Here is a 24830-nt window from a genome sequence, read left to right on the forward strand (position 1 = left end):
TCTTTTTCATCATCGTTCGTTAATTGGATCACTGTAGTTACCTTAAAATCATACATATTTCTGTAATTTGCCTAGTTTTTTTTCCCGTTACTCCATTTGTATCTACCAAATTACAAAATCAGTCCGTCTTATCCCCTTTCTGACGAAAAAGTCGTAAGTAATTTCCGCTGGGCAAGGTCTACCAAGAGTGAGATAGGATTGAGGTAGTAAACTGCTAACCCCAATGTCTTTGGCCACTTGGGAAAGGCCAAAACTCGGAATAGAATTTAATGCCTTCTGGAATGCGCTAAATGATGTTAAATATACACCACTTTGAGGTATTTTGGCTGCCTTGGATTATCATCGTACCTATAGGTACCTTATGTACTTAGATTTAAAGCTCTTCCACAACATTGCGGGAGTAGATTGCAGTTATTGTTAACACTTCGAAAGGACTATTGCGATTCTGTTATAAAGCAGTATAGGGATTTTTGATATTCTAGGGATTAGAGAGTGAACTAGAATCCATGCAAAAAATTCGACGGAATTAGACCTCGAAATTTACTTTCTAAAGACGCTACGTAGGTTACTGTGCTTTGCGTACTAGAGTTTCCAAAAACGTCGATTTGCACGCATCATTCCTGTCAGGAGTCTTTTAACACGCAACATATGTTATAAAATCTCCGTTGATACGTAATTTTACGAACGTTGATTAAACATATTGGTGTCATTGCATCGCTTTACTCTGGCGACATGACACGGCAATACGAGTCGTGACTGTAGAATTTCAGAAAAACAACATTGGAGAGTAGTGAATCGCATATGAAATAACTATTTAAAACGTCCTTACTTGCCTGCCAGTAAGTGCGTAAGTATGACTTACAAAGCACAAAATTGTTAATTCTAGATTCGCTATTAGACTTATCCACTTAATTTAAACGAGAAATAGAGACAGCTGAGATTTAAAAATTAAGTTCCGTTTTGGGACACATTTCTTGCTGTATTCTCATTTTTAGGCAGTTGTCCGTGACATTGGAATCTTTCTCAAAGAAAATACTGTGTCTTAATTTATCGGTACAATTTCTCCTTTCTGGGTGGAGGGCTCTTAGACATAGCGCATCTATTTTTTGCGGTTATTATATATATAATTATTTTTTGAAACTATTATCTGCATAGGTCACTATAATTAAGGAGGGTTTGATTCGTCCTTTATATGCTTATTGATATTGTCTTGTTTCTGATTTCTGGCTGATTTCTGTTCAAATGGAACTTCTACTTGGGTTTGATTGAATACGATTTTTTCCATGGGTATGAAAAAATAGATTTTTTCTTTGAGGAGGACTTTTTGCGCTACTTTGGCGTTTCATATGGATTTCTAATTAAAAATATTTCAAAACACGCATTGATTCTGATTTACCATTAGCTATTTGCAGTATTTTCCTAGAATCGCTTTCAAAAAATCGCATTGGGCCTTAACGTTCTGTGTCGACAGGGCATCCATTTTTTAAAGCTTTAAAAGATTCAAGTAGTTTAATACTCGGTTAAAAACTACCTCATTTAGTATATGCACAAAGATTCTGTATAATTATACAATGAGCAACTGAAGTGAGACGAAATATTAGTTTAACTCAATAGGCAATTTTGCAGTCGGTGTCTACAGCTTTGTTTGCGAGTGGTTTCGTTTTAGAATGCGCGAATGACCTCAGAATTGATTTGTAAACAAAAAGACCGAACGTTCTCGACTAAGTCAAGCAATATCTGTGCTGTTCTGATTTTAAAACGTTTTTGCCAATAGACACGCACGAGTTTTGGTTCTTTTTAGGAGAATATGCATGTAAACCTTAGTTCGCATTTGCACACAGACGAGTGTAACAAACTCATTAACAAGTTATTCAAATGCTACGAAGCGGTAAATTCTGTCAAATATTCATAATATCTATCTTTCCATTATCGACTATACGCGTAGCTTCTATCGTGCCAGAACTGAAGGCTTTCGTATTAATAAGAATATCCTTTTGAGTTCATTTACCCTAAGGTAGTGTGGATATAATAAAAATGTCTGTGTGATAATAACAGCACTTACAAAAAGGCGTTCACTATATAACATTCGTAAAAAATCTATGAACGATCTCAAGAGTTTAATACCCTGAACGAATTGAGTTGTTTCTAGCTTATTTACGGGAAACGTTGTACTTTTTGTGTATAATATATATTGCAGTATAAATATGGAAAATTTTTTGGATTCTGCAATGGCGAATATGATGATATGCGAATGTGTCTTCGCGGTGAGGTGAGTTTAATAACGCGAATTTATCTTTCATACATACATCGTTTTTGATCTAAAGGGCAAACGAGCAAACTGCATATATGCTCTGCAGGTTTACATTATACAGCTATACAGGACTGTATTATATTTTTTTTATTTTTGATATTTTGCACCAGGGATATCGATAACCCTCGCGGAGTCTGATGACGGTAACCAATTTCAGTTAACTGAAATCCCCCCTAATTCTTATAGTATTTATTATTTTATATCACTTTTTAGCTTTTGGAAAACCAATTTATAATCAAGTACGCGCTAGATGTCCAATTTAAACGAAACCCAAAGATGAGACGAATTTACAACGCTGAGGTACATCTGCATTTATGCACGAATATTCAGATAACTCAGAATTTGTATGGGAAAAAATGCACAAAAGTCGTGCCAAGTAATAAGGTGCATTTTAGATCAATTTGGTTACAATACAATCGTGTCCTATTTATATGGCTATTTTACACGCTGACAGAAATTGGACATATTGGTTTTATTTGCAAGGCTCGCTTTGCTCGACCTGTTGTGTACTATATTTTGGTATAACATAATAGTCATTTTCGCGTCTAACATAATAAGTGTTTTTGTTTCCAGCGAAAATCTCGTCAACGGGAGAACTACTTGTACTCAGCAGAGATTAAACGGAGACAGAAATGCCAAGCTGCTCAATGCTGATGCTGGACAAATATGTATTAGTGCTTTAGACAAATTAAGGTCGCAATAAATTTAAAGTATATTATTGTATGCTACGTCTGGTATCTCAGATGTTCTGAATGAATTACTCAAGACTATCTTTTTCAACAAAAAAACAAAATCATCACAAACCTGGATTGAATGGCCGTCGGTACCCATAATATGTGGTAATGGCCTAAACTGCGGCAGTTTTATCTTCGGCTGCTGAGAAAAGTGTCTTTCTTACTACCCATATTACACTTTGTCATAGAGTGCAGCGTTTCGCATAATTCTCCAAACAATTTTTTCTATCTTCAAACAAATGGACCTTTATAGGTTCCAAAAGTTCCACGAATGCACAGCCTTAAAAAGATGGAAGGTACAAAATGTGGAAAAAAGTGCAAAAGCGAAAAAAACTATCCCTTGGAACTTACCTGAACGAGCCAGTGGCAATTAAATTTTCCTCTAAAATGGCTATTAATGTCTGTATAAAAAATGCAGGTTATCATAAACGGCTTTTTGAGTCATTTTGATTTAGACCCTTAAAAACCTATCAAGATTCTTCTTGTTTGCCCCTAAGTTGACGGTCTGGGTCATTTACAATTTTCATGCAGCTTATCAAGCACCTGAAGAAGAGTTCAATGAGGCAAACCAAAAGAAGCTTGCACGTAGAAGATGCGGTACTGTCTTGTACTGCTACTTTCTGCAAACCTCTCCGCTTTTGCTAGGGGTTCGTTCAGTGCGAAGAGATTGGATAATAGCTCTGCATGCCCGTTACGACCCAGTTCAGGTGCCGTGTCCTGAATGTGTGTATATATGAATGCTACGATTTTTTTCCTAGAAAAATCCGAGCCAGAATTCTATGGCGCGAAGTGGCATGATCACAATCGTTATTGCACAAAATGCTTTAAAACGTTATTGTTATAGAAGTAGATTCAGAAACGAGTGGCTGTCTTTGGTAAAGGCTTATTTTTTATAGTCGGATTGTCCATACAAACCACAGCGCTTAATTTTTTTAGACTTTCCGTGCTTTCTTGCCTTTTCTGTACTTATTTCTTTACCCTTCTATCTTTGACTTTTGATCTACTATTAGTTAATACGGTTACAATTATGTGGATATATATTGGAAGCGCTGAACTGAAAAGTATTGAATCCATGCAAAGAACGTTATCCGAATACCTGACTTAAATCAAACGTACCACACCTGTTCGTTGTAAACTATTAGAGCATAGCTTTCATCAGCCAATTACTTTTTTAATAGACCGTCGGATACAATTTGTTAGGCTTACTTAATAGAACTTTTAAAATTCGACAAATAACATCATAAACACTCTTACCGTGAGGCCAGTCAAGGGTAGCAAGAATTGAATATATAAACAATGTGTTCTCAGCTAGGATAGCACACGCTAGCTGAAGACATATGCTTTGCTAATATTTGTCATTATAGTTGTATTCGGTAGAAAAAGCAACTCGTAGCAAATTTAACTTAGATTTCTGTGGAGACGAAGACTTATGTATCTTGAGGAATAGTTCTTACAATAACGCTCGTGAAAGTACAGACTGCATCTTTGCAAATTTTTAGAAAAATGCTGATTGCTGTAGTGATGACAAGCTAGCTTCAAATTCTAAAGTAAAAGATCACCAAGACCACAAAGAATAACGTACAACTTTATTAAATTTGCAATTATTTACACATTTATCATTACGCAAGTTTGTTTATTGTCAAGTCTGTAAATTTGCTCATCTTTAGACTTATTTATTCAACACCGGCGTGAGTTGCTCAACTACACAGACTGAGGCTTGTCTACATTAGTTAAATATTAACTAAACACTAACAAACCTTTTTTTAATTTTGCATTTCTTCATTGCGTCTATCTGAGCGCATATGCTAATACATTAGCTCTCCAAGAAAACCCGATCATATTCGATTATGATACAACATTACAATATAGGAATGATCAGTTTGGAAAAACACAGTTCTAGTTTGGCAAAAATGAATAATACCGATTGTGACCTCAAATGCCGTAATTATTGTTAGCTTCATATAATTACACGAAATAATTGAAGTAAACTTGAACTTTGTACAATTCATACAACCATTTTAAGGGTGAGAGCAAGCTCCTTTGGCTGTGAACATAAATTATTCTTAAGATACTGCTGCAGCTGGCATAAAGAGTCCCGGTCTTGTCGAGGATCTCTGTTTTGCAACTGTATTATAAGGCCAGAGGCTGTACGTCTTACACGTACGTCACAGTTGAGAAAATATTCTGAAATGTCATCTCTGTAAACAAAGCTGCGCTTTGATGGTGCTTCGCCATTTTCTAAACTCTTGCAATCCATTGGAGAGCTTCCGATTGAAGGCAAATCATCGTCATTGTCTTCCACCGCTTCCTCGTCGGAGGATCGCGTCCTTTTACTCCTTTGGAAGTGGCTTGTTTCACATACTATCATTTCAGTACTTTTTATTTTCACAGCCTTTGCAGCTTCGTGAAGAAGCTCACTTGGTACTTTCGAAACGATAGCATTACGAGAAGATTTCCGCTCTCTTTCCCTTCTACGTCGTCTCTGACCAGCGAGTGTGTTCTTCTCTGCCAGAACCCAGAGATGGCAATTATGTTTTCCTTCCGTGATAGGAATGAATTTTACTTGCACGTTGGCCAGAAGCTCCTTCAGCCTTGTACAGACAGCTTCCGTTGTATACTTAACACCAGGAATAAATTTTGGCAAATCAAAAACCATTGGTGGTTTAGGGGTCACGTGTTTCATTTGTGGAGTAAGCGCGAGCTTGACATCTTCCGAATGAGACCATGCAAGCCCCCATCGCATCGTTTTACCTTGGCAAAATTCAGTTGTCGTATATTGAACATTTCTGTCCTGAAGAAACTTTGTCATTTGCTTCAGGTCTTTTTTTTTACCAAGCATCGCCGTCACCACTCGAATGTGTTCCTTGTGAAGCAGACTTTGCTCAAAAATGCTCATTACAAATTGAAATTCGCCTCCAGTTGTTATTTTTTCATCCTCAGTTCCATCGCAGTCACTCTTTGGTAGCGGTCGTCCTTGTACGTCAGCCTTTGAAAACGCGTCTGATTCCCAAGAATCTTTATAGAACGGAGGATTGCATAGTAGAATATCAAATGTGTCGTTCTCCTGGAGAAACTCGTCAAAGTGAATTTTACCTTCAGAGGTTTTGATTAATGAAATGAAGTCTTTAAGTTGATTTCGTTCAATGTTGTCCTTTGCAAAATTGAATGCGTCTAAATTCGCTTCGACTGCCGTAAACCTCCAAGAACACTGCCGGACTCCAAGCAATGGGAGTACACAACTTGAGCCGGTTCCAAAATCAACGGCCCGCACAGAGTGGGTTTTCCCTAACGCTAATGAAACAATGTCTTCACACCATAGAAGATAGTTCAACCGCTGAGGAACAGTAGGAGCCAGAAAGCCTTGTGGAATATAGACGTCAAGGTCAAAATCACTTTTGAGCAAGCATCTGGAAAGTATCCGCATTGTAGCCGGTTGGGAGAAGTCGACAGACACTTTACCATTTAGACCAACAGTCGAAATTTTGCGGAACTCTTCGAATTCGAGCGCCAGCCGAGAAAAGTCTGGGGGGTTGTTAAAATAAACGTTGCGATGATGCATGAAGTTATTTAGATTTTGTCTTGCTGGAAGCTTCTTCGGTGACGACCTTTTGGGAGGCATTTTATCTTGCGCATACAAAACCTTCCAAGCAAAGAAACCAAAAAAATTAGGGTATTTGGCGACACATCTTCATCCGGAGCGAATCATTCGACCGGAGAGGTACAGTGCATACCAGTACTGAAATTTTGTACACAGATTATGACAGTGACGATTAAACTAAAGAAGACTGCAACGTGTACCACTAGATGTAAGTTGTGATCCAAGTAGGAGACATCCATGCAAAAATGGGTTTTGCATGTTTTACCTTAAGTACAAAACGAAGATCGAACCACTTTGCAACGTCTGGCAGCCCGGTGGGAATAGCACCTGAAGGAAGAAGTGAATAAAATCAACATACAACTTAATTCTTTCATTGTTTAATTTAAAAAGAATGCTAAAAAGAAAACAATGCCAGATTAAAAATGGGTTTTTAAAGTTTGACGCAATACGTTTATTCTAAAAAAAGAACTCAATGTAATACGCCGAAGTTGTATTGTGATTTCTAATGCACGAATCCCTTTATTAGAACACAGAACACTGTATTTTTGAAAACCTTGCCTCTACCACAGTTTTTGAATAAAATATTACGCTTATCAGAGTTTCTCGCTCATGTGAGCAAGTCTTCAAGGAGCAAATATACAAGTTTATAGTATTTCTGAAGCAACACATGGCGACACATTTTTTGTTTTACTACCCACTTCCGTAGCTTTTGTAAGGTACCAGGGTAGTTTAAGTTAAACACCTTCGACACGCCACGCGCGATATTTAATTCCATCATCTGAGTACTCACTCAGTACTCAGTGTAACTTAATATATTTAACGCAGGCTATTTGGGAACGGTACAAGGTTGCTGATATTGTATACTTTTGTTATTCTGGACGTGCTAGTATACAAATGAACTTTTATCCTGGCCAAACAACTTAAAGGCATCTGGGACTTATCCACTACTATCATGCTAGTTTATTTCCATCTCTGAACCTATTATGAGGAACTTACTGATCCAAAAGCATACTGAAGCTATAATTATCGAACCACCTTAGAAAGCATACATATAATGACGGCTTTGAAATTAAAACAAAAACACCTTTTGGAATACAATTGAAGATGATAATCGACCAATGGAAGATGTACCATATTTTCTGATTTTAAATCTTCATAATTGTCATTGGGATTACGTTGTGTGCATTAATACACTACGTAGACTGAGAAATCATTTTTTGAACTACTTTAGAACTCGTTCACGTTAGTGTAGTTAGAAAACACCATTCAATAAAACCCCCCACACTTCGCCATCCAATAGGATCAAATAGTTTATTATCAACACCTGTGTATGATTGTTCATTATGGATTTCTCCCTAGTTATATCATATACACTCATTACCGGAAGTGCTGTGTGTAATGTCCGTTGCTGTCGTTTAAACAATTTTTAACGATTAAGTTTTACCTTTGACAAGTGAATACAATAGAGGGGCAGTGGCGAATCCCGCTAGCTTTCGTGTTTTACCTTGAACTGCGTGGAGGCCGCGTTCAATTTTCATGCTCGTCTGTGTTTGTTTACGTTTGATAGTCTCCCTGTTTGCAAGGTGCGAGTGAAACCGAAACTACCCGACACAGAAGACAACATCATCCATTCTAGCTGTTCTCTCGAATCAGCGCTATGCCGCTAATGCTGAAGTGGAAGACAACAAAATAACTACATCGCTTCCAGTTAGTTCCTTTCTAAGCCATGCTATACGATATGGTTGTGCCAGCACAGAAGTAAAACTTCGTTTTGAATCCCTGAAACACCTCTAAAAACCTCAGTTGTTTGGCTTCGTTCGTCATGCATGCTAGGGAACCAGAAAATTTTACATGTAATCAAGCAATCGGCCAACACCTAAAATACACAATCGACTCCAAATTCCCGGCCCATACAATTGTACGTTTGCATAATGATGTTTCAATGCTGTAACGCCAAACAATATGGAGGACTAACGAATCTGTATATAATGTTTGCCTTGAAAACGAAAATTATCATGTGTATCTAAACTATGGCAGACACAGCAAAAGGAGAAGTTAACGACGGACAAAGCGCAGCTTACAAGAGGTGTGCTCGATTTTGAGACAATCGAAAAGATATCGAGATCAGGCCTGACTTCAAAAAGTCTTTAGAAAAATGCTTGCTTTTCAACTAGGGATGATTTATAATTAAAATAAACGAAATTTAATTGCAAAAAAATCACCCACTGAATGGATTCATGGAATGTCGGAGTTTAACATCCGTTCCATATAGGCACGCATCGACTGTATTCGAGAAGAGCAAGTAGATCTAAAATTATTTAGCAAACCTTTTTTCGAAAGTAAGATATATTTCAGACAGCGTAGTGTTTCCAGGGTCAATTTTTGGATTGACAACTTCTCCATATGTGTCTTTCTTGAAGCCGTTTTAACTCACATAGGTTCTAGTTCATCTCGTAATACATAAGCTGTTAATCTTCCTTGGTTTTGAACAACACTTATTATATCGGACAATAACGATTATGCAAAGTTTCGTTTGCAAGACTTGCTCCCTCGTGAATAGGTTAAACTAATTTTACATTCACACGTTGAGGCTAGCCTGTAGATCATACAAAATCGAAGTTACCCACTTTTAACAGCATTGAAACCTAAACTCAGCGCCTTAGATTTCGATCTTACTTGCTGTTCACTGCGTGTTTAAAAACAGACAGACTACATACCCGCTCGTTCTCTTTGCAAATTAAAACCCGGAATATCTAGATTGCAAAAATCCATTGGATTGCTCCTTTCTAGTTTTGAATCATATATATACTTAATTAATTCGATTTATCTTCGACTGCGCGTATCTCTCAACGAATCAATCAATTAATACAATGCAAACCATCTTCATATCATTACCGTTTATGTTAACTACGACGAGTGCTTTCTGAAACTAACTCGTCAGTACCGACTTTCTGCCAGATGACTGTCATGTCTCTGTCCCCTGATATTTGACCGATATGGGCAGATACCTTCTATATAATAGTATCTAAAGCTTTACTTCTTACGTGGAAGGCTACTCTAATTGCACTACATAACTGCCCCTTCCTTTGCTTAGTTGAGCGGCTTTTCGCTAACCTTGTTACTTGAAATGTTATCTTGCAATGCGCTATTACCCGTGACAATCAATATAAGTAGGTAACCTACAACGAAGTTGAAAATGTAATATGTACCGGAGCATACGTAATTGCCTGGCGCGTTAATTGGGTGAAAACCTTGTGTGTTGCTGATCAGCAGATTACTGAGGTGCCCTTTAGCTATCTAAAACCAGCACACATGAATATATGAGTTCAGATGTCAAACCTATGGGATAAGAACATAATAAATAATAAATAAATAATGTAAGTGGATATGAAAATGCCTATACGTAATTAGAGGGGCCGTTTTTTTTTACTATCAAAGAACGTATGCTAACGAAATCGCCGCTTATTTCTCCTACAAAGAGACATATACATTTTGCATAAGGGGAAGCGGAAAAGCTGAATGGTAAAAGTGGCCAAGCGGCGCGACTTGTCCTCGCTCAGTTTCTGTACATCACTTTGAAACAGATTAAACAATAATAGCCGTCAAATAGACGTAGGGCGGGCTTCCTTTGACGTCCTGGCTGTCATAACGCGCCTTTTTTTTTTTTGTTCTTTTCAGGTAACGTTTACCTGGCTAGAATTGAGATCATTACAAATCTTTGGATGTTCATTTTTTCACTATATATATATATATATATGTATATATATGTATATATATATATAGGGATTAGTCGACACGTCGTTAATTTCAGACCAATGTGATCTTTCAAATTTTATACAAGGTTTGATTTAGAAGTATTTTTTCTCAAAGCTATTCCTCTATTTTAAGGATGACCAGTTTTCCAAAATTAAGTGAATGCCTTAATTCATTAAGTATTTAAAAAAAAAGAAAGGTTTTCGAAGATTTTTGTCTGTTTAAGGTACGTTTGACTGTTCTATTCAAGCTAAAGGTCCGCCTTTGCTATTTGTGGAACAGCAAGGCTAACTGGACGTGGTCAATATCCGTGTGTCTGTTTCATACTCTTACATGTGTATCTTCATTGTTGTTTTCCGCAGTTCGCCTTCCGGAAGGTGTCTAAAGAGTTACAAACATAGCTCACGCCCACGTGCAAATCCGCCTTTCACAAGAGTTTGTGTCTCCTTCTTTTTGCCTAACACATTTTGGCCTGCTCTTGAACGCACCTTCTATAACTGTTTTGGCTTTAACATAAAAAAGATGCTTGACAATATGTACACGTATATTACCTATACGACTATTGTTAGAACATCGGACATTTTGTCTGGCTATGGAGTTTAGATTTCTGACAATCAGAAATGATGGTCTTGCATTGGTGATCGCAAAATTTATAACAACTATTGCACCCGTAAAATAATGCTAAACTTCCTGTATAACTTACATGCTTCTAGATGAGCAAAATGGTTAAGCAGTATTATTTGATATGATCTGAGGTAAAGAGTTCAGTTAGCACAGTTTCACATGTCCGGTCGAAATACGATTACGTTTTGCCAGGGGAGAACCGTCTATTGGGCCGCTGGTAGTTCGAAAACGGTCGAGTCGCACAGCAGCTTTCACGTTGAAAAGCCCAATTAACGAAGCGATGCGACCCAGAGGCACTCGAACGTGAAGGAGAGTCCAGCCTGTTGGCAAGTTTTCCCATCCCACTTCATCCAACGCTTAGCTCTCGACTTAGGGGAGAATCTGAATTGGCATTTGCTCTTTTTACATGCACTATTTTTTTTCCGACCGTGTTATTCACTTCTGACAGCACCCAAATCTAGATTAGCCATTTACGAGAGTTACGCTGCTGTAACATTCTGATGATAATAATAATAACGTCTAGTGGAGTTCTTATCTGTGGCAGCGATTGCAGAAGCTGAGTGGCGATGGCGCAAGCATGATTCTGTGCCAGCGTTTTAAATTTTCTGTTCAATGGGAATTATGCGCTTATTAACCATTTCTCGCCTCTCTGATCTTGCATTTACGGCCTCGTGAATGAACACCTAGTTTAACATTAGTTTTTTCTGACTGTTTATCTCAAGGGATTTCCCCCCAATGTTGGGAGGCTTGTTGATGCAGAACTTACTCTGTAGCCCAGTTAACTTGTCAGCGATCTGACAGTAGTCACAGTTCAGTATAGAAGACTGCCTGTATTAGTTAGATGAATAAAATTGACAGAAATGCATTGACCCACGTGAGATGTCAGGATCTATTAAAGTTTTTAAATGTTTTCTTAATTAGATCTTAGTCGAAGTTTAACGCAATTTTTTTTTCTGAATCTACATATTTAAATTTTATCACGTCGCCATGAAGCCTTAAGCTATCGAAAATCTAAGCTTAATTATAAAAGCAATGCTTTTATTTTCTACCGGGGTAGATATGCAAGAAGGATCGGTAAGGTTTGTATTGAGATCAGGTCATATCATGCATCGCGCAGGTAGATAAATAGTCCAAAATTAAACGCTTTCTCTTTCCATCTTTCATTAAAAGTGCAAGATTTCATCGAAATAATACTTAAGATACGGGTATTTGCATTTTCGGCAACTCCTTCATTGTCTGAATCCCTTATTACCAGAATAGGTCAAGAGCAATTAAATGAAACTATGTGTGCTCCACTGAATAAAAATGTCATAATATCTAAATAGTTTAATGCAACAATTTCGATAATCGTCCTGATAATGGAGAAAGATCCTGCAATCCTTTTTTCTTCTGTTCTCGAGCTTCGTAGATCAACTTTAATCAATGCATTCATCTGAAATATTATTTCAGATGAATGCATTGGCGAATTTCAGATCGTTCGTTGCCTGGTGAGCACAAGTCGTGCCAAAGCTGTCGTTTATCATAAAATTCATTAATAAAATTCAAATTCGAAGAACATTATTGAAGTATCTGCGTGAAAACGTCGTGCGTAGATTGAAGACGATCACTCCTATTTAATAGTGTTCCAAGTATTCTAAGCCAAAGATACTAAGCTTCAATCTCGCAAACCAAGACTTCAGTACTGCTATAATAACCTAGAAGGACGTATTCTTGGATAACAAAAAGGTGAGGAATGTTCTCTACTGATGACGCCAAAAGTACTTTATGTCGAAGTAAACGGAAACAATTATTCGCTGAGGAAACGCTATTCGCTGAAGACGAAAGGATCTGTACATAAACCTCAAGCGGAGCTTGTGTGAAAAGTCCACGTCAGATGCAGTCATTAACAATGTAGCGCCTCAATGCACTTTTCAAGTATCAATAACTAGAGATGCAGACATTAAAGGTGAACCTAGATATTTCGGCCTTGAGTCGTTCAAGTGGTTGTGAATTACTGTCATCACAACAACCTATGTGGGAATATCTGTGCTGAATGTGTAGCGCAAGCTTAGTTCAGGAAGAAGGAGGATACAATCAACTCTGCTTCAGACTTATTTAGCCAACTGGCTCAAAAGTATCGAATAGAAAGCTAACCTGACTTATTGCTTGCGCTTGACCTGCTACTGTGACCCAGTGTTATATAATACGATTAAGTGCTCAGTAAGAGTATGTACGCTCTGTAATCACCTAGTCACGGTAACTTATACACTGTTGTAGTTTGAGCTTGGATGCATGCAAATTGCCATTTGTAATGGATTACGGTCTTTTTAAAAAAGTCACACTAAGAACTAGATACAGGCATATATATGATCAGAGTTGATCTGCTGACGCAATGTAGTAAAAGTTCGTTAGCGAGATACCGAATATAGACATTTTTGAACGTCCCTTGCTAAATCTACTTGTGCACTGCTATTGGTGATACTTACCAAGCCAGTTGCATACAACCATCCGTTCAATTTGTAGAAAAAATCTGTAACAAAGCGTAGGAATTACTACTTAGCTATGGTGCTAAGCTAAGCAACAGCGAACGCATAAATAACCTAAAATTCGACGTAAAAAATGTCAACATTACAGAAACAGATATGAAAACACGTTTTCATTTCATTAAAAACAAAGTCGATTAAGTAAACTGAGTCCAACTGACATAAATCAGTGTCCTGTCTTCAAGTATCCTAAATGATCCCGCAATCGTCTATATATGCATCTCCACCCCTAAGCCTCACCGTTTTGAAGATAAAACGAAAAAAAAAATATTCTCGATATACTCACGGTGTAAAAGTACGCTTTTTCTAACCAGTTGTGCCCGTATAAAAAAACAAAGAACACTGCGATGCCTCATGACTACCATGAGCACGTTAGGACAAGATTATAAAGGCACTGCTGTTGTCTTTTTGGCCGTCTACATTTGGAATAGAGCAAATACTGGATTCAAACTCGCCTTCCAACCCCTAGAGCATTGTTTATATATAGAGCAGGTTTTAAGCGATGTGTTACAGCCCTGTTTCGATAATTACATAATAATCTTTGTTCAATTTCGACAGAAACCAAAAATTTTTTAGTCTCTTTAAAAGTTTTTGCTAACCTCATTTTTTAAACAGTAATCCAACAAGCTGTCGCCAGATAAACAATATTCTAGAGAAATCGATACAAATATGTGTTTGTAAAAACGTCAATGTACAGCAAAAACAAATCAACTGCCAGAAGTATCAGTCATTTAATAACAATTTTGTTGTCTAACTAAGAATAAACCATTCCCTAACACTACATAGTTAAAAACAAACAATAACTTATTGAAGGAATAAGTTCCCATTACTGCAACGAACAATGTAGATAGATTTTTTTGAATAGCTCTAGTAACTGACGCGCTCAAAGGCATAAGATTCTAGATTTGCTCCAGTCCAAAAACACACAGGCTTTTCTCAATTTTTTTTTTGTGTTATTATACAGTCGGTAAATAGTAAACAAAAATAAATGCTTTTTACTGATTTGCCATAGGAAAGAAAATGCTAACTTATCGGACAACAAGATCATGCTTTCAGCGCAACCCTCCACGCTATCTTTAGGCATGTAATCGGCGCATTATTTTCAACCACTGACAACTAGTTAGAACATCGTTCACTTCACTGTAATCTTATATGATAAATAGTTACCTATAATACGAGACTTTGGTTGTTAGGTTATTTTTATTCAGTTTATTATTATTATTATTATTAAATTTGTACCTTTTGTAATTTATTAAAGAGTTCGCCGCTTGTTTAATATGTGCATTAATTTAATAGTCTTGACGATATTATTATTACTTAGCATAATCTGTATATTTTCCGAAACTTTTTTTGAAGTTGCCAATTCATTAGTAATTAAGAAATAACATGTATGAACATGTATGGGTAACATGTATGAACTGCAACCGATAGATTAGAAATTAGAGCCTGCATTATAACATCACATTAAGACGTTGTAGCCGTAGAAATATATGGTTCCGTTTTTTGCTCCGGTGTTCCCTAGCAATCAATATACTGTGTAAAGTGTAGTAGCGCAGTTCGAAAAGCAGTAAAGCATACACGAATATGAACCCTGTCATAAATAAAACCATTTTTTTCAAAAGCAAGGTGCGATGGATTTCGAATTACGGTACGTGTTGCATATTATATGTTACATGCTAGCCGTCGACTATTGTTACTTCCGTGGGAACAAAAGGATCTCCCAGGAAATTTTTTCTCAAAAGATTGCATACGCTTTTTGTAGCTTACGGCTAATTGTTTCTACAGAAAATCACAATCTTAAATTATGAGCTCGGTTTGAGTACGAAGATGAAGTTATTCAATCGTAAACTGGCCATTTATGAGGTGTGCATTCGTTGAACAAATGATGTACGTGCTTTAGTAAAGTTCAGACCGGCTTTAGTAAAGACCGTTGAACAAAGAGTAACCAATCCCATTGGATTTCAAAAATCTCATTGGCTTTATTGTAAGCTTCTATTAACTTGATATGACGATGAATGCTAATTGGAAAGCAGTGAAAAAAAGACATAGTAAAAACTGCGGCATAAGCATCCAATAGGGGTACACACCCCCTTGTCGTGGCAGGGTTTAGGTTGTCAAATTGTTTGCCATCTCCCATATATGGATCACGGGAGCTATCGGGCTGTAATGCCTTGTTTTATGCTTGTAGCTAGTGTTGTCGTTACATGGCGATTGCGGGTGAACCATTCTGTCTACGGAGCGAGTAACTAGCTAGCACCTGACTATATCTATTGTAGAGATAGGAGCAGGTGTGAATAAAGGGCATGAGAGATGGGTCTGCAGGCGGTCTTGGCAGTTGGAAGCTTCCTCTTCCTCTTCGAAGAGAATGTAACATCTTAGTAAGACCAACTCCCTATTACCGTATCCTCCGGATTCACTGGGGTTCCCCGCGCGCAAACAAGGACTCGTTACTTTGCCCGTGTCTCTTCTCCACTACTGCGATATACGTTCGCCGGGGTGCGCACTGTCGCAGCTCGATCTCCGTCTGCTGCACCGTCCTGCTCTTAACACTCCTCCTCTCTGCTCCATCTTCCGGAAGGCCCTGACGATCGTCATCGTAGTGTCGGTCAGTCGGCTGGCTGGCTGCCTCTCTCGACTAGTTAGTTGGTCGACCAGTCACTGGCTGGACGGACAAACGGAAGACGGGGAAGGAACCAGAAAAAAAATAAAGAGCAGACTAGCAGCAGCAGCAGCAGCAGCAAGCTATCGGGTCCATGGGACCCAAGCTAATGCTGGCGCAAGCACCCACCAGCGGGCGCCACCAGCCTGTCGCGCGGGGCTCGCGGAGGGAGAGGGACAAGGAGCGCGGCAAGTTCTCTTCCCGCTCTCACGGGCATCTCGCCCTTTCACAACAGAACAGCGACAACTGCGGCTAAGCCGTGATCGGGTGAGCTACAGATGAGCTCTGTGCAGCAGTAAATAGTCGCAGCGGCAGCAGCAGATGATATCACTCTGCTTCAGTCGCCCATCAGTACGCCGTTGTTTGTCGCAGAGTGTGTGTTTGAGGTGTACAAGCAACAGGAAGGATACAGCTAAAAAGCTAAGCGCTACATGCTAGCTAGGTACCGTCATTTCAATTGTGCTGCTAAAGGTTGTTGTTGTTGTTTGTTTTTCGTCTTTGCCACCATCTCGTCAACATGGATTATACGTTGTTGAGTGCATATTGATAACGCGACAGGGAGCAAGTGTGCGAGAAAAAAGAGGAGCTAGTGAGAAAACCTTAAACCTCATGCATACCCACGATTTTTAAGCGACCCAACGTTTTGTCCAACCGTTGTGAAAGGGAGGTTAGGCAACGAACGCATGTGTTTGTCAGTGACATTCGATTCTGTGTGTGAAAAAAAAGGCGAGGGTTTGCTACGTCCACTGCCGATGACGACGACAACGCCAAAAACGAATAGAAGATAACTATAGTCGCTGACTGTGGGCATGAACGCTTCCATATACGTGTGTGAATTTTGGAATATTTTTTGCTGTCAACTAGGTTCATTATCTTGCTTGCAAGAGTCGCAAACGCGGGCAGTAGCATAAATATCAGGATTTTAGGTTCAGTGCAGTTCGTTTTATGTTATGTAAAAAAATACACATCGGGTGCAAACGAGGACGTACGACGACTACCATAACGACGGCAGCGGCCAGTACGGCGACAAATTACGAGCCGACAAAATCTGCCCAGTAGTTACAATTGTTCGTAGGGACGTACCGACAATTGGTTAAAGCTGCCATCGACTGAACGACGATCTGATCTCCTCTCCGTCCCCCATTCGTCCGTCTCCTCGCCGCTGCCCTCTTCCCCTCGCCCCCCCCCCCCGGCCGGTCTGGCCCAGCCTCGTCTGGTTCTTGGAGGAGAGGGAGCAAGCGTTGTGCTGCCGTTGCTGCTGCTGGTGGTATTGTGGAACAACGCAGTTGGCGGGCGCGCATGCATCAGCCTAAGCAGTCCAGCAGGCACCAGAAACGGCGGCAGGGCCTGAGAAAATCGGCCAGCAACGGGAACGAGAGCCGGAGCACCGTCGACGACGATATCAACACAATCAGCATCAACAGCGTTAACAGGACCCGCGATAGGCACAACAACAGGAACGGAACTACAGTAAATATAGTCACTATCATTCTCATCGACATCGGAATCACCAGCGGCATCAGTCATCGTCAGTAGCAGTGGTGTGGTACCTGTGGGGTGCTGGTAAAGTGAGGTGAGGTGGCCTGAGTAACTCCAGAAATTCGTCTTCTCCGGTGGCCCACGGCCAGGGCTTAAGCGACATGCACTGATTTCATTACGGCATAGGCGCCCGCGTTTAGTTACCGTTTCCCTTGGTTCTTTCCACCCATCGTTAGACGGCGCCTATATAGATCACCACTACTGCTGCTACCGCTCCACATAGTAATAATAATGATCATAAAGAATAACAGTAACTACATTTGTATAAAATAGACACAAAAAGGAAGCAGCAGTAATACCAATAAACACAGGATAACAAAAATACAATGCAGTGATAAACCGCCCTTACAAATTAAAACCAGGACAGCAATTCTAAAATAAGGACATCCTTATACAGTCATCGATCAACGTGAAACGCAATAAGGAAAAGGAATTCTTAAGTGTTAAAACGAGCAACAATCAACACTAATAGTAACTCGAAAATTCGAATCAACTATGGCCTTCTCGTCGAATTCAACAAATTAATTTTGACTGATTAAACTACTTGGCCTGATTGTGTCAGCTCGAAACGGCCAACCTATTTTTCTGCTGAGGCGAAACGACGGCAGCCGAACAATCGCCTAATAACCTAAACAGGTGGAAACGACACAAAAGACCTGATTAGAGAAGACCAGAGAGAGATTCGCTCATCGGATAATTGTCACGTAACTGTGAGCTTGCCAAATCAGCAGACCGAAGAAGCGAGCAACTACTGACTGACCTTTACGGCACGCTGACGCTTTTCGCTTCTCCGTCGCCCTCTGTTTCTACTCGTGACAATCGATGTTTTTCCTTTTCTTCGGGGCTGAGTGAGGGTATCCTGTTGTGGACGTTGTCGTCCCAGTGTGTGTGTGTGAACGGCCTCAGGAGACGTTGCCCGAGGCGCCCAGCAGGTTAGTGCTGGAATCTTGTAAAATGGCCCCTCTCGCTTGATCTCTTCTAGCCTACCGGTGTAGGCTTGCCGTCAACGTGAGCAACAGCCAGCGTGACGCTGTCTTTGTGGGCGTCCTATTATCCTATTGGCGAAAGAGATAAGCGCCACTTTACCACTGGCCAAAGTTTTTGACCCAAGTGTCCTGTTCGTGGTGCCTTTTAGTTTTGTCTTGCTAATCGGTTCTGGCCGTCACGTTCTCGCTATCTAGTTTAGGGCTCAGTGTTGGGGAACTTCGATTGGGTCAACAATCGCAAGAGCTCCGTTACAGTTCCTCAGCAGCTAGGCCGCAGCCATAATAACAACAGCAACATCAAGTACAACAAAAAAACCGAGAAAATCGGATATTTTGCGCTGCCGTTTGTCGCGTTGTACGGTATGCTTACCGTTACCTCATAACAACTGCTGCCAGGTGAATCACTGCCAGGTGCTCTATAGTGAGTGGATCGCATACATCCTCACATTATTGGGTGCATGTGTGTATGTGCTATGACGCCGATCATTCTCAGCACCTAGTATATAAATACACAAATATATTCGAGCCCTACTAGGCCCTTTTACCGTAACTAGCTTTGCCTATAAAAATAATAACCAAAGGAATCAAACTTGCCGTCGTCTCATCTTCGTCTCGTCCTATTTGTTGTTGTCGTCGTCGTCCTATTTCAGTTGATTCTTGTAACAGTGTGAGTTGCTCTCTGTCGCTCCCCGACTTTGCCATCGTTGATGTCTCAAAAGTGTCAAGTGTATTGTTCTTTCTTCATGCCTCTGTGAAGTGCGTGACGGAATAATTTTTCTCGCCAACTGGATTACTAATCATCCGTCTGACTGCTACTGCTATTTGTCGCGGAACGATAGAGAAAGTGTTTGTATGATTGTGCCGACCGCTATCGACAAGCTGACTTGTATTTATTGCACAAAGAACCACACAGGATACGTCATTTACCGTGCGCTAGAGAATTATTGCAACCTAAGAAGCCAACTGGCGGCAGCTCCGTGTCATTGCAACAACGACAACAGCTGCAAAGCCAAGAATAGAAAAGAAAACAACAACAGCAGTAGCAACAGTAGCTAGTAAAACAGCTGCACCAGCACGGGGCCACCACCCTCTTTTGTACCTCCATCACCTCTGCGTCGTAGATCCCCTTCCTTTTTCTTCAAACGGCCTTCATTTCTGAGCGAAATTTCTGTGACGAAGCATCAAGCACCTTTTGATGAAACTGCTATCTTCGCAATTCGGTCGTTTATGTTGCTGAAGTACGCTGTTCCTCATTAATACGTGTTTTCATTAGTTGATGTTGTGTTCGTTGATGATACGTTTCTAGCGGATACGCTACAAGCGACCCGTTGTTTGCCTGTGTGAGTGCGGCACTGTCTTAGTCATTTGTGTACAACATACCAGAACAACATTAACGATATCTGCTGTTACAACGACAAAGCTGAGGAGAACAAGCTATTGCTAATCATACAGCAGCGCCACGAAGCCCTCGACGACATTACATTCGCCAGTCGGCTATTATAACACGTTTGTGTTCAGGAGGTCGTCAGCCAAACAAGCCTGGCTGTTGTTATTGTTGTTTGTTGGTTGGTTTGTTTATAAAATAAGATCAAAGAAGAAGGACGTAGATTTTCGCCAATAAAATCATCACCATAATTCGACGCTTTCATTGGACGGCGTTTTACTTTTAACGCGCTACGACGTTTGATTGTATCTGCTATAGCAACGAGACCCAAGTTGTCGCTATAATAATTTGAGTTATCACTGTTCCGAGCAGATCATAGAATTAATATAAGCCTTTAATACCGACTGCTTACCCGATCGCAGTAATTACTTACGCTCAGCCAACAGGGACAACAACGATACTAATAATAACTCGTGCACTCGTATAGCAAGCACAAGCCGACGTTTTTTTTCAACAATACTTATTATTACCAAGGAAATAGCAAAACGTCAGAAGGAGACTGTAATTTGGCAGAATAAGCTACAGCAGCTGTTGTGAATACGCCCCTTAACCTTTTCTGCCCTGCCCTCTTCTGCCTCGACCGCTCCTTCCCGTACCGGCATTCGAGTGGGGTTCAGATTACCGTACCGGTGGTGATTGTGGGTGCTCTTCATCGTCATACAAATACAGCTACCGATACTACGATAATAACAATTATTACGATTGTCTGTAATTGTTGTTACTGTTGTTACTAAGTCTTCGAAGGGGATTAGCTGTCAGGTACCCTTTTCTTTACTTAATTGTTGTTGTTGCTACTACTGCTGTTGACGTTTTCACGAAGTTCGTTCCCAACTTCGATCACCGTCATAGACACGGTCCGATAGACGAACATCATCTGTCACTTCAGTTTTTCTATTCATCAATTAGTATCATCTGTATTATCATAAGCTTGTTCATTCTTATCGGTTATCATTACCGTCGTTGTCAGCGATCCCTCAGCGACGGCAACAACAACAATAAACGGAACTGTATCATCAACGACGACGACGACGACGACGACGACGACGACGACGACGACGACGACGACGACAACAATAACAACAGCGTTATAAAAAAAAACCACAACAGCTTAATTTTCGGCAGGCTGCGGCAACGCACTGCCATGCAACATCATCACACTGCCATCGCCGCCAGGAGCGCGGGCGCTCTCTTTGGAGTCATCGTAACAGGTGGGTGAACTTTTGCTGCTACTACTGGGTAGTGGAGTATGCGACAGAAACAGTAGAATAGAGTAAATAGAGGACAATGACACAACCGTGTACGGATTACGCATAGTTTGCGGGTTCCACATATTTGTTTTCTGTTAGGTAACTTAAAAGTGTTTACCTACAGATCTTATTATAAAGGCAATCCGGCGACATTGATGATGTGGGCAAACTTCATAGACTAGCGTCACCCTTGAATAATTCCCCCCCTAAAGCGGGTACTGGATATTGTTGTTGTTGTTGTTGTTGTATTGTAGAGATTGTTGTACACATGAAGCGTACATCAATAATCAGCGATTATTGTATACTATAGATGTGTCGTCAGCCCGCCATCAACGACACGTACAGGTGAGTGCTATGGCGTATATGTTTATAACGCGAAGTGAAACGAAGTTCTGCTGAGTCCTTCATATTTATCTAAGGCATCCGGAGATTAGAGAACTTGTGAATCTGCGGCAATTCATAATGATTAATGATACATTAACGATGTACAAATGTGTTCCAGTCGAATAATGCAGAGAGTTGTCGCCTGCACTAATAGGCACTAATAATGACAATAATAAATATGTTTATTATCATTGCTGGCCTTCCGGTTTATTAAACAAGGACCCTTAAAAGATCCTGATTAAACCGAGGCTAAGAGAGGCTAATGAAGAAATCTCGGTATATTTAAGTAACTCCAGCCCAACGTTTTTGTTACTATTTTATGACTGCGGTCAAGTGCAATAGCAATAGAACAACGTTGGATCGACATTGAACAAATAATAGGAATAGCTCAGTAGAATTATAAGATGGTAACATAAGAGGTCCTGCTGCCATTCGCGCTGCTTCACATGTCAAACAGATTGCCTTTAGAACCTATATAGAGGCTTGTCGGAAGGTTCCTCGAGGTGGAAAAACGAAGCAAGCTAGTTTCTTGAAGCGCCCATTAGGTCGAATCCAGTCTAGGCCCCGAGCGAAATGCTCTATAGAGCCATGCTAGGCGGAGCTTCTCCGGAAACCGGAGGCCCAAAAAAGACTGCCTCAGAAATGTGTCAGATCCGCACACCAAGTGCGGGTCTGGCACATTTCTGATACATACAAAGATTCGCCCGTGATCTAGAAAGCACTCATATTTAAAATATGTGCGTTTCGAAACATCGATAGTTGCTTCGTTTCCAATCTATCCATATCATTTGTTCTTATAGGATATTGGTTATTCTCAAATCTTTAGGATTTCTGTTATATCTGTATTGTTACTGGATGAGTACTAAACACAAGTTATTGTCTGGCTGTATGACTAAACATGAATTGAAGGTTTTTTTTTAGATTTACGATCACTTATTGCACTGAAGACTGTCACAACATTGGCATCGCTGAAGCACAAAAAAACTTATTAGAGATGCTAGTGTGTAAAAAAACTTGCACGCCAGTCGGGGTGAGAGCATAGTTGCGGAGGCCGCCAGTAGATGTATTGCTTTGGAAATCGCTAGTACATCACTCTATGTGATTCATTTGCAGCTCTCTTATGCGGCAGAATAGTTACGTACTGCCTGATCTTCGATCACTAATCTGAAGTTAGTATTTAAAATATGAACATATGCTTTTTTTTTTAAAAATAAAATACTGGGAGATAGTCTGTTCGAAACTAGACGCTATTAACATCCCAGGAACAATGGCCGTCGTCGGTCTAAGGGACACCGATATGGAGCTCATTCTTCTAATTAACCAAATGATTCCTTAAAATAACCTCGTGTAGTAGTGGTTTGTTAGAGGCCACACAATTATCCTATTGTATGTTCGCTTGACAGAGGATCGTCGCTGTCAATAACAAAAATAAAATAACTGACTCAAGCGGTATTGAAGATGAATGCAGATTCAACTCCGGATCTTCGCGCCTTTACGTTTTTGCTGAAATTTTTCTTAGCATAGCAGCTTTAAGCGAAAGCAGCAGTTTTCTATTACTTCCTAAACGTGTACAACACGTGTACGTTTGCTGAGCGTCACCATATACAAATACGATTAAAAAAAATTGAACTTTGGCAATTTATCGACCCTTTAATTTTAGTCTAGGCCTCAAGTCGGTTACACTGACAATCGATTTCTAATATGCATATGTCGTACTCTCGCGTTTATGATCACTCTGTAAATAAAATGTAGACATTTGCTTTGCCCACTGCCTAAATCTGAACTTTGAGTAACTATTTACATTGCACCGACCCAGGTTCTGTTTGCTGAGTATATGCCTAATCGAACAAAGTATTGACTATACATTTGACACATATAAACTTGCCACCCGGTCTCCCTAGTAGCATCATCCGCTGCAACGGAAATCTTACACCGAATGATCGTACATGAGCCAGCCCAAATTAATACTAGGTTCTGATACATATCGGCCTTTTACTGGACCAATCAGGCTAGAATGTCGTATTAGGATGTAGTTTCGTTTTTTATAAAGAAAAATGGTAGGGAACTACCTACGTAAATTTGAATGATCAAATCAACAGGACTTTTTCGGATTGAATTTAATCCTGGCGAAAGCTGTACAGTTTTGTGCCATGTAACAGCAATACCATTATGTACAAAGAAACCGAATCCAAATGTTCCAGAAAAGTCGTTCCAATTTGCGCCTATAGCAAACGATTCTCATTTGAGTACAACGCTTTACTAATTATTACACATATGCTAGCAATTTTTCGTATTGACTTATCACTAGAACCGGCAAAGCACAGTTTCCCCAGTATAAACAGGCTGTAAAGAACTTGTAGCGAAAAATCTATCCGTTTCTCTATAGCCTGAACTATAAAGCGACTTGACAGGCAATATCTGCTCGACAACATGAGTTGCCATAGCAGTAATTATATTTTAGATAAAATGTGTGCATTTGTGAGAACTGGGACAGAATACAGTGCCGAGGAATTTTAGAGAAATAATGGGTGGAAAATAATGACTCACCTGTAGCACCACTTGCGATAGGGGCAGCAGCGACGGTTTCAACCATGTTGATGACGGCAGTAGTGATGCTGGGTTAATGGGAAGAGCGCCTGCATCTCTATCCCAGGCCTTGTCGTCTTTGAGGGTCGTCGAGAGATCAGGGCGCCGACCTGATGGGGGGCAAATAGAGAAGGAAGCCGTTGATCAACGTGCCATCTTTGCAAATCGTACACGAATCCTCACCACCGCCCCCCAGCAGCGCTAGCGACACCCCGACAGACCAGCTGTTCCTCTTGCTCCTCCCTCTCGTCATCGTCGTTTTTCCTCCATCAATTGCAGTGGTTGCCCGTTGCTCCATCTCTAAAAAAAAGAAGTCGACGCCGGTCGTCTTTGTAATTACTTTCGAACATAACAGCAGCACTCTGAGCGATGCGGAGACGGGCTGTTAAGTGAGTTACCAGGGAAGCGCGTAGACGGCAATTCGAAGCGCTGCTTTCGCTCTA

General features: G+C 40.1%; 3 protein-coding genes across 9 annotated transcripts in view; 2 read left to right on the forward strand and 1 right to left on the reverse strand.

Annotated features, from left to right (window-relative positions):
* Positions 1 to 1676: 1676 nt before the first annotated feature.
* LOC111252062 (COX assembly mitochondrial protein 2 homolog) lies at positions 1677 to 3034 on the forward strand. The gene is made up of 3 exons (XM_022809426.2): positions 1677 to 1888; positions 2198 to 2269; positions 2885 to 3034. The coding sequence occupies exons 1-3, from the start codon at positions 1808 to 1810 to the stop codon at positions 2963 to 2965; spliced, it is 234 nt and encodes a 77-aa protein (XP_022665161.1). The 5' UTR covers positions 1677 to 1807; the 3' UTR covers positions 2966 to 3034.
* A 1574-nt stretch (positions 3035 to 4608) lies between these two features.
* Positions 4609 to 24682, reverse strand: LOC111252059 (U6 small nuclear RNA (adenine-(43)-N(6))-methyltransferase). Of its 5 annotated transcripts, none has more exons than XM_022809418.2 (3): positions 24349 to 24682; positions 6909 to 6970; positions 4609 to 6685 (listed from the first exon to the last, which is right to left on the reverse strand). In XM_022809418.2, the coding sequence occupies exons 1-3, from the start codon at positions 24392 to 24394 to the stop codon at positions 5051 to 5053; spliced, it is 1743 nt and encodes a 580-aa protein (XP_022665153.1). In that variant the 5' UTR covers positions 24395 to 24682; the 3' UTR covers positions 4609 to 5050. The 5 variants fall into 5 exon arrangements, with proteins under 5 accessions (XP_022665153.1, XP_022665155.2, XP_022665154.1 ...); XM_022809420.2 differs by lacking the exon at positions 24349 to 24682 and adding an exon at positions 13486 to 13504; XM_022809419.2 differs by lacking the exon at positions 24349 to 24682 and adding an exon at positions 8148 to 8214.
* The window catches only part of LOC111251640 (uncharacterized), a 327887-nt gene continuing 315563 nt past the window's right edge, over positions 12507 to 24830 (forward strand). Inside the window, exons 1-2 of one of the 3 annotated variants that reach the window (XM_086991679.1) lie at positions 12507 to 12745; positions 21138 to 21378. In XM_086991679.1, coding sequence (XP_086847805.1) covers positions 21312 to 21378 — 67 coding nt within the window. In that variant the 5' untranslated portion in view covers positions 12507 to 12745; positions 21138 to 21311. Of the gene's footprint in view, positions 12746 to 16399; positions 21379 to 24830 lie in introns of those variants that run through there. The other 2 variants (XM_086991683.1, XM_086991684.1) reach the window with 2 other exon arrangements.

Source organism: Varroa destructor, unplaced genomic scaffold (genome assembly GCF_002443255.2).
Source record: "Varroa destructor unplaced genomic scaffold, Vdes_3.0 BEIS01000005.1, whole genome shotgun sequence".
NCBI classification, from domain to species: domain Eukaryota; kingdom Metazoa; phylum Arthropoda; class Arachnida; order Mesostigmata; family Varroidae; genus Varroa; species Varroa destructor.

Coding starts and splice junctions, on each gene's coding strand:
- LOC111252062 (XM_022809426.2), top strand. CDS start 1,808: ATGCATGTAAACCTTAGTTCGCATTTGCACACAGACGAGTGTAACAAA. Junction 1,889..2,197: donor TATTCAAATGCTACGAAGCG/GTAAATTCTGTC, acceptor TATATATTGCAG/TATAAATATGGAAAATTTTT. Junction 2,270..2,884: donor GAATGTGTCTTCGCGGTGAG/GTGAGTTTAATA, acceptor TTTTGTTTCCAG/CGAAAATCTCGTCAACGGGA.
- LOC111252059 (XM_022809417.2), bottom strand. CDS start 8,181: ATGAAAATTGAACGCGGCCTCCACGCAGTTCAAGGTAAAACACGAAAG. Junction 6,971..8,087: donor ATTGTATTCACTTGTCAAAG/GTAAAACTTAAT, acceptor TTCTTCCTTCAG/GTGCTATTCCCACCGGGCTG. Junction 6,686..6,908: donor ATCTTCGTTTTGTACTTAAG/GTAAAACATGCA, acceptor TTTGCTTGGAAG/GTTTTGTATGCGCAAGATAA.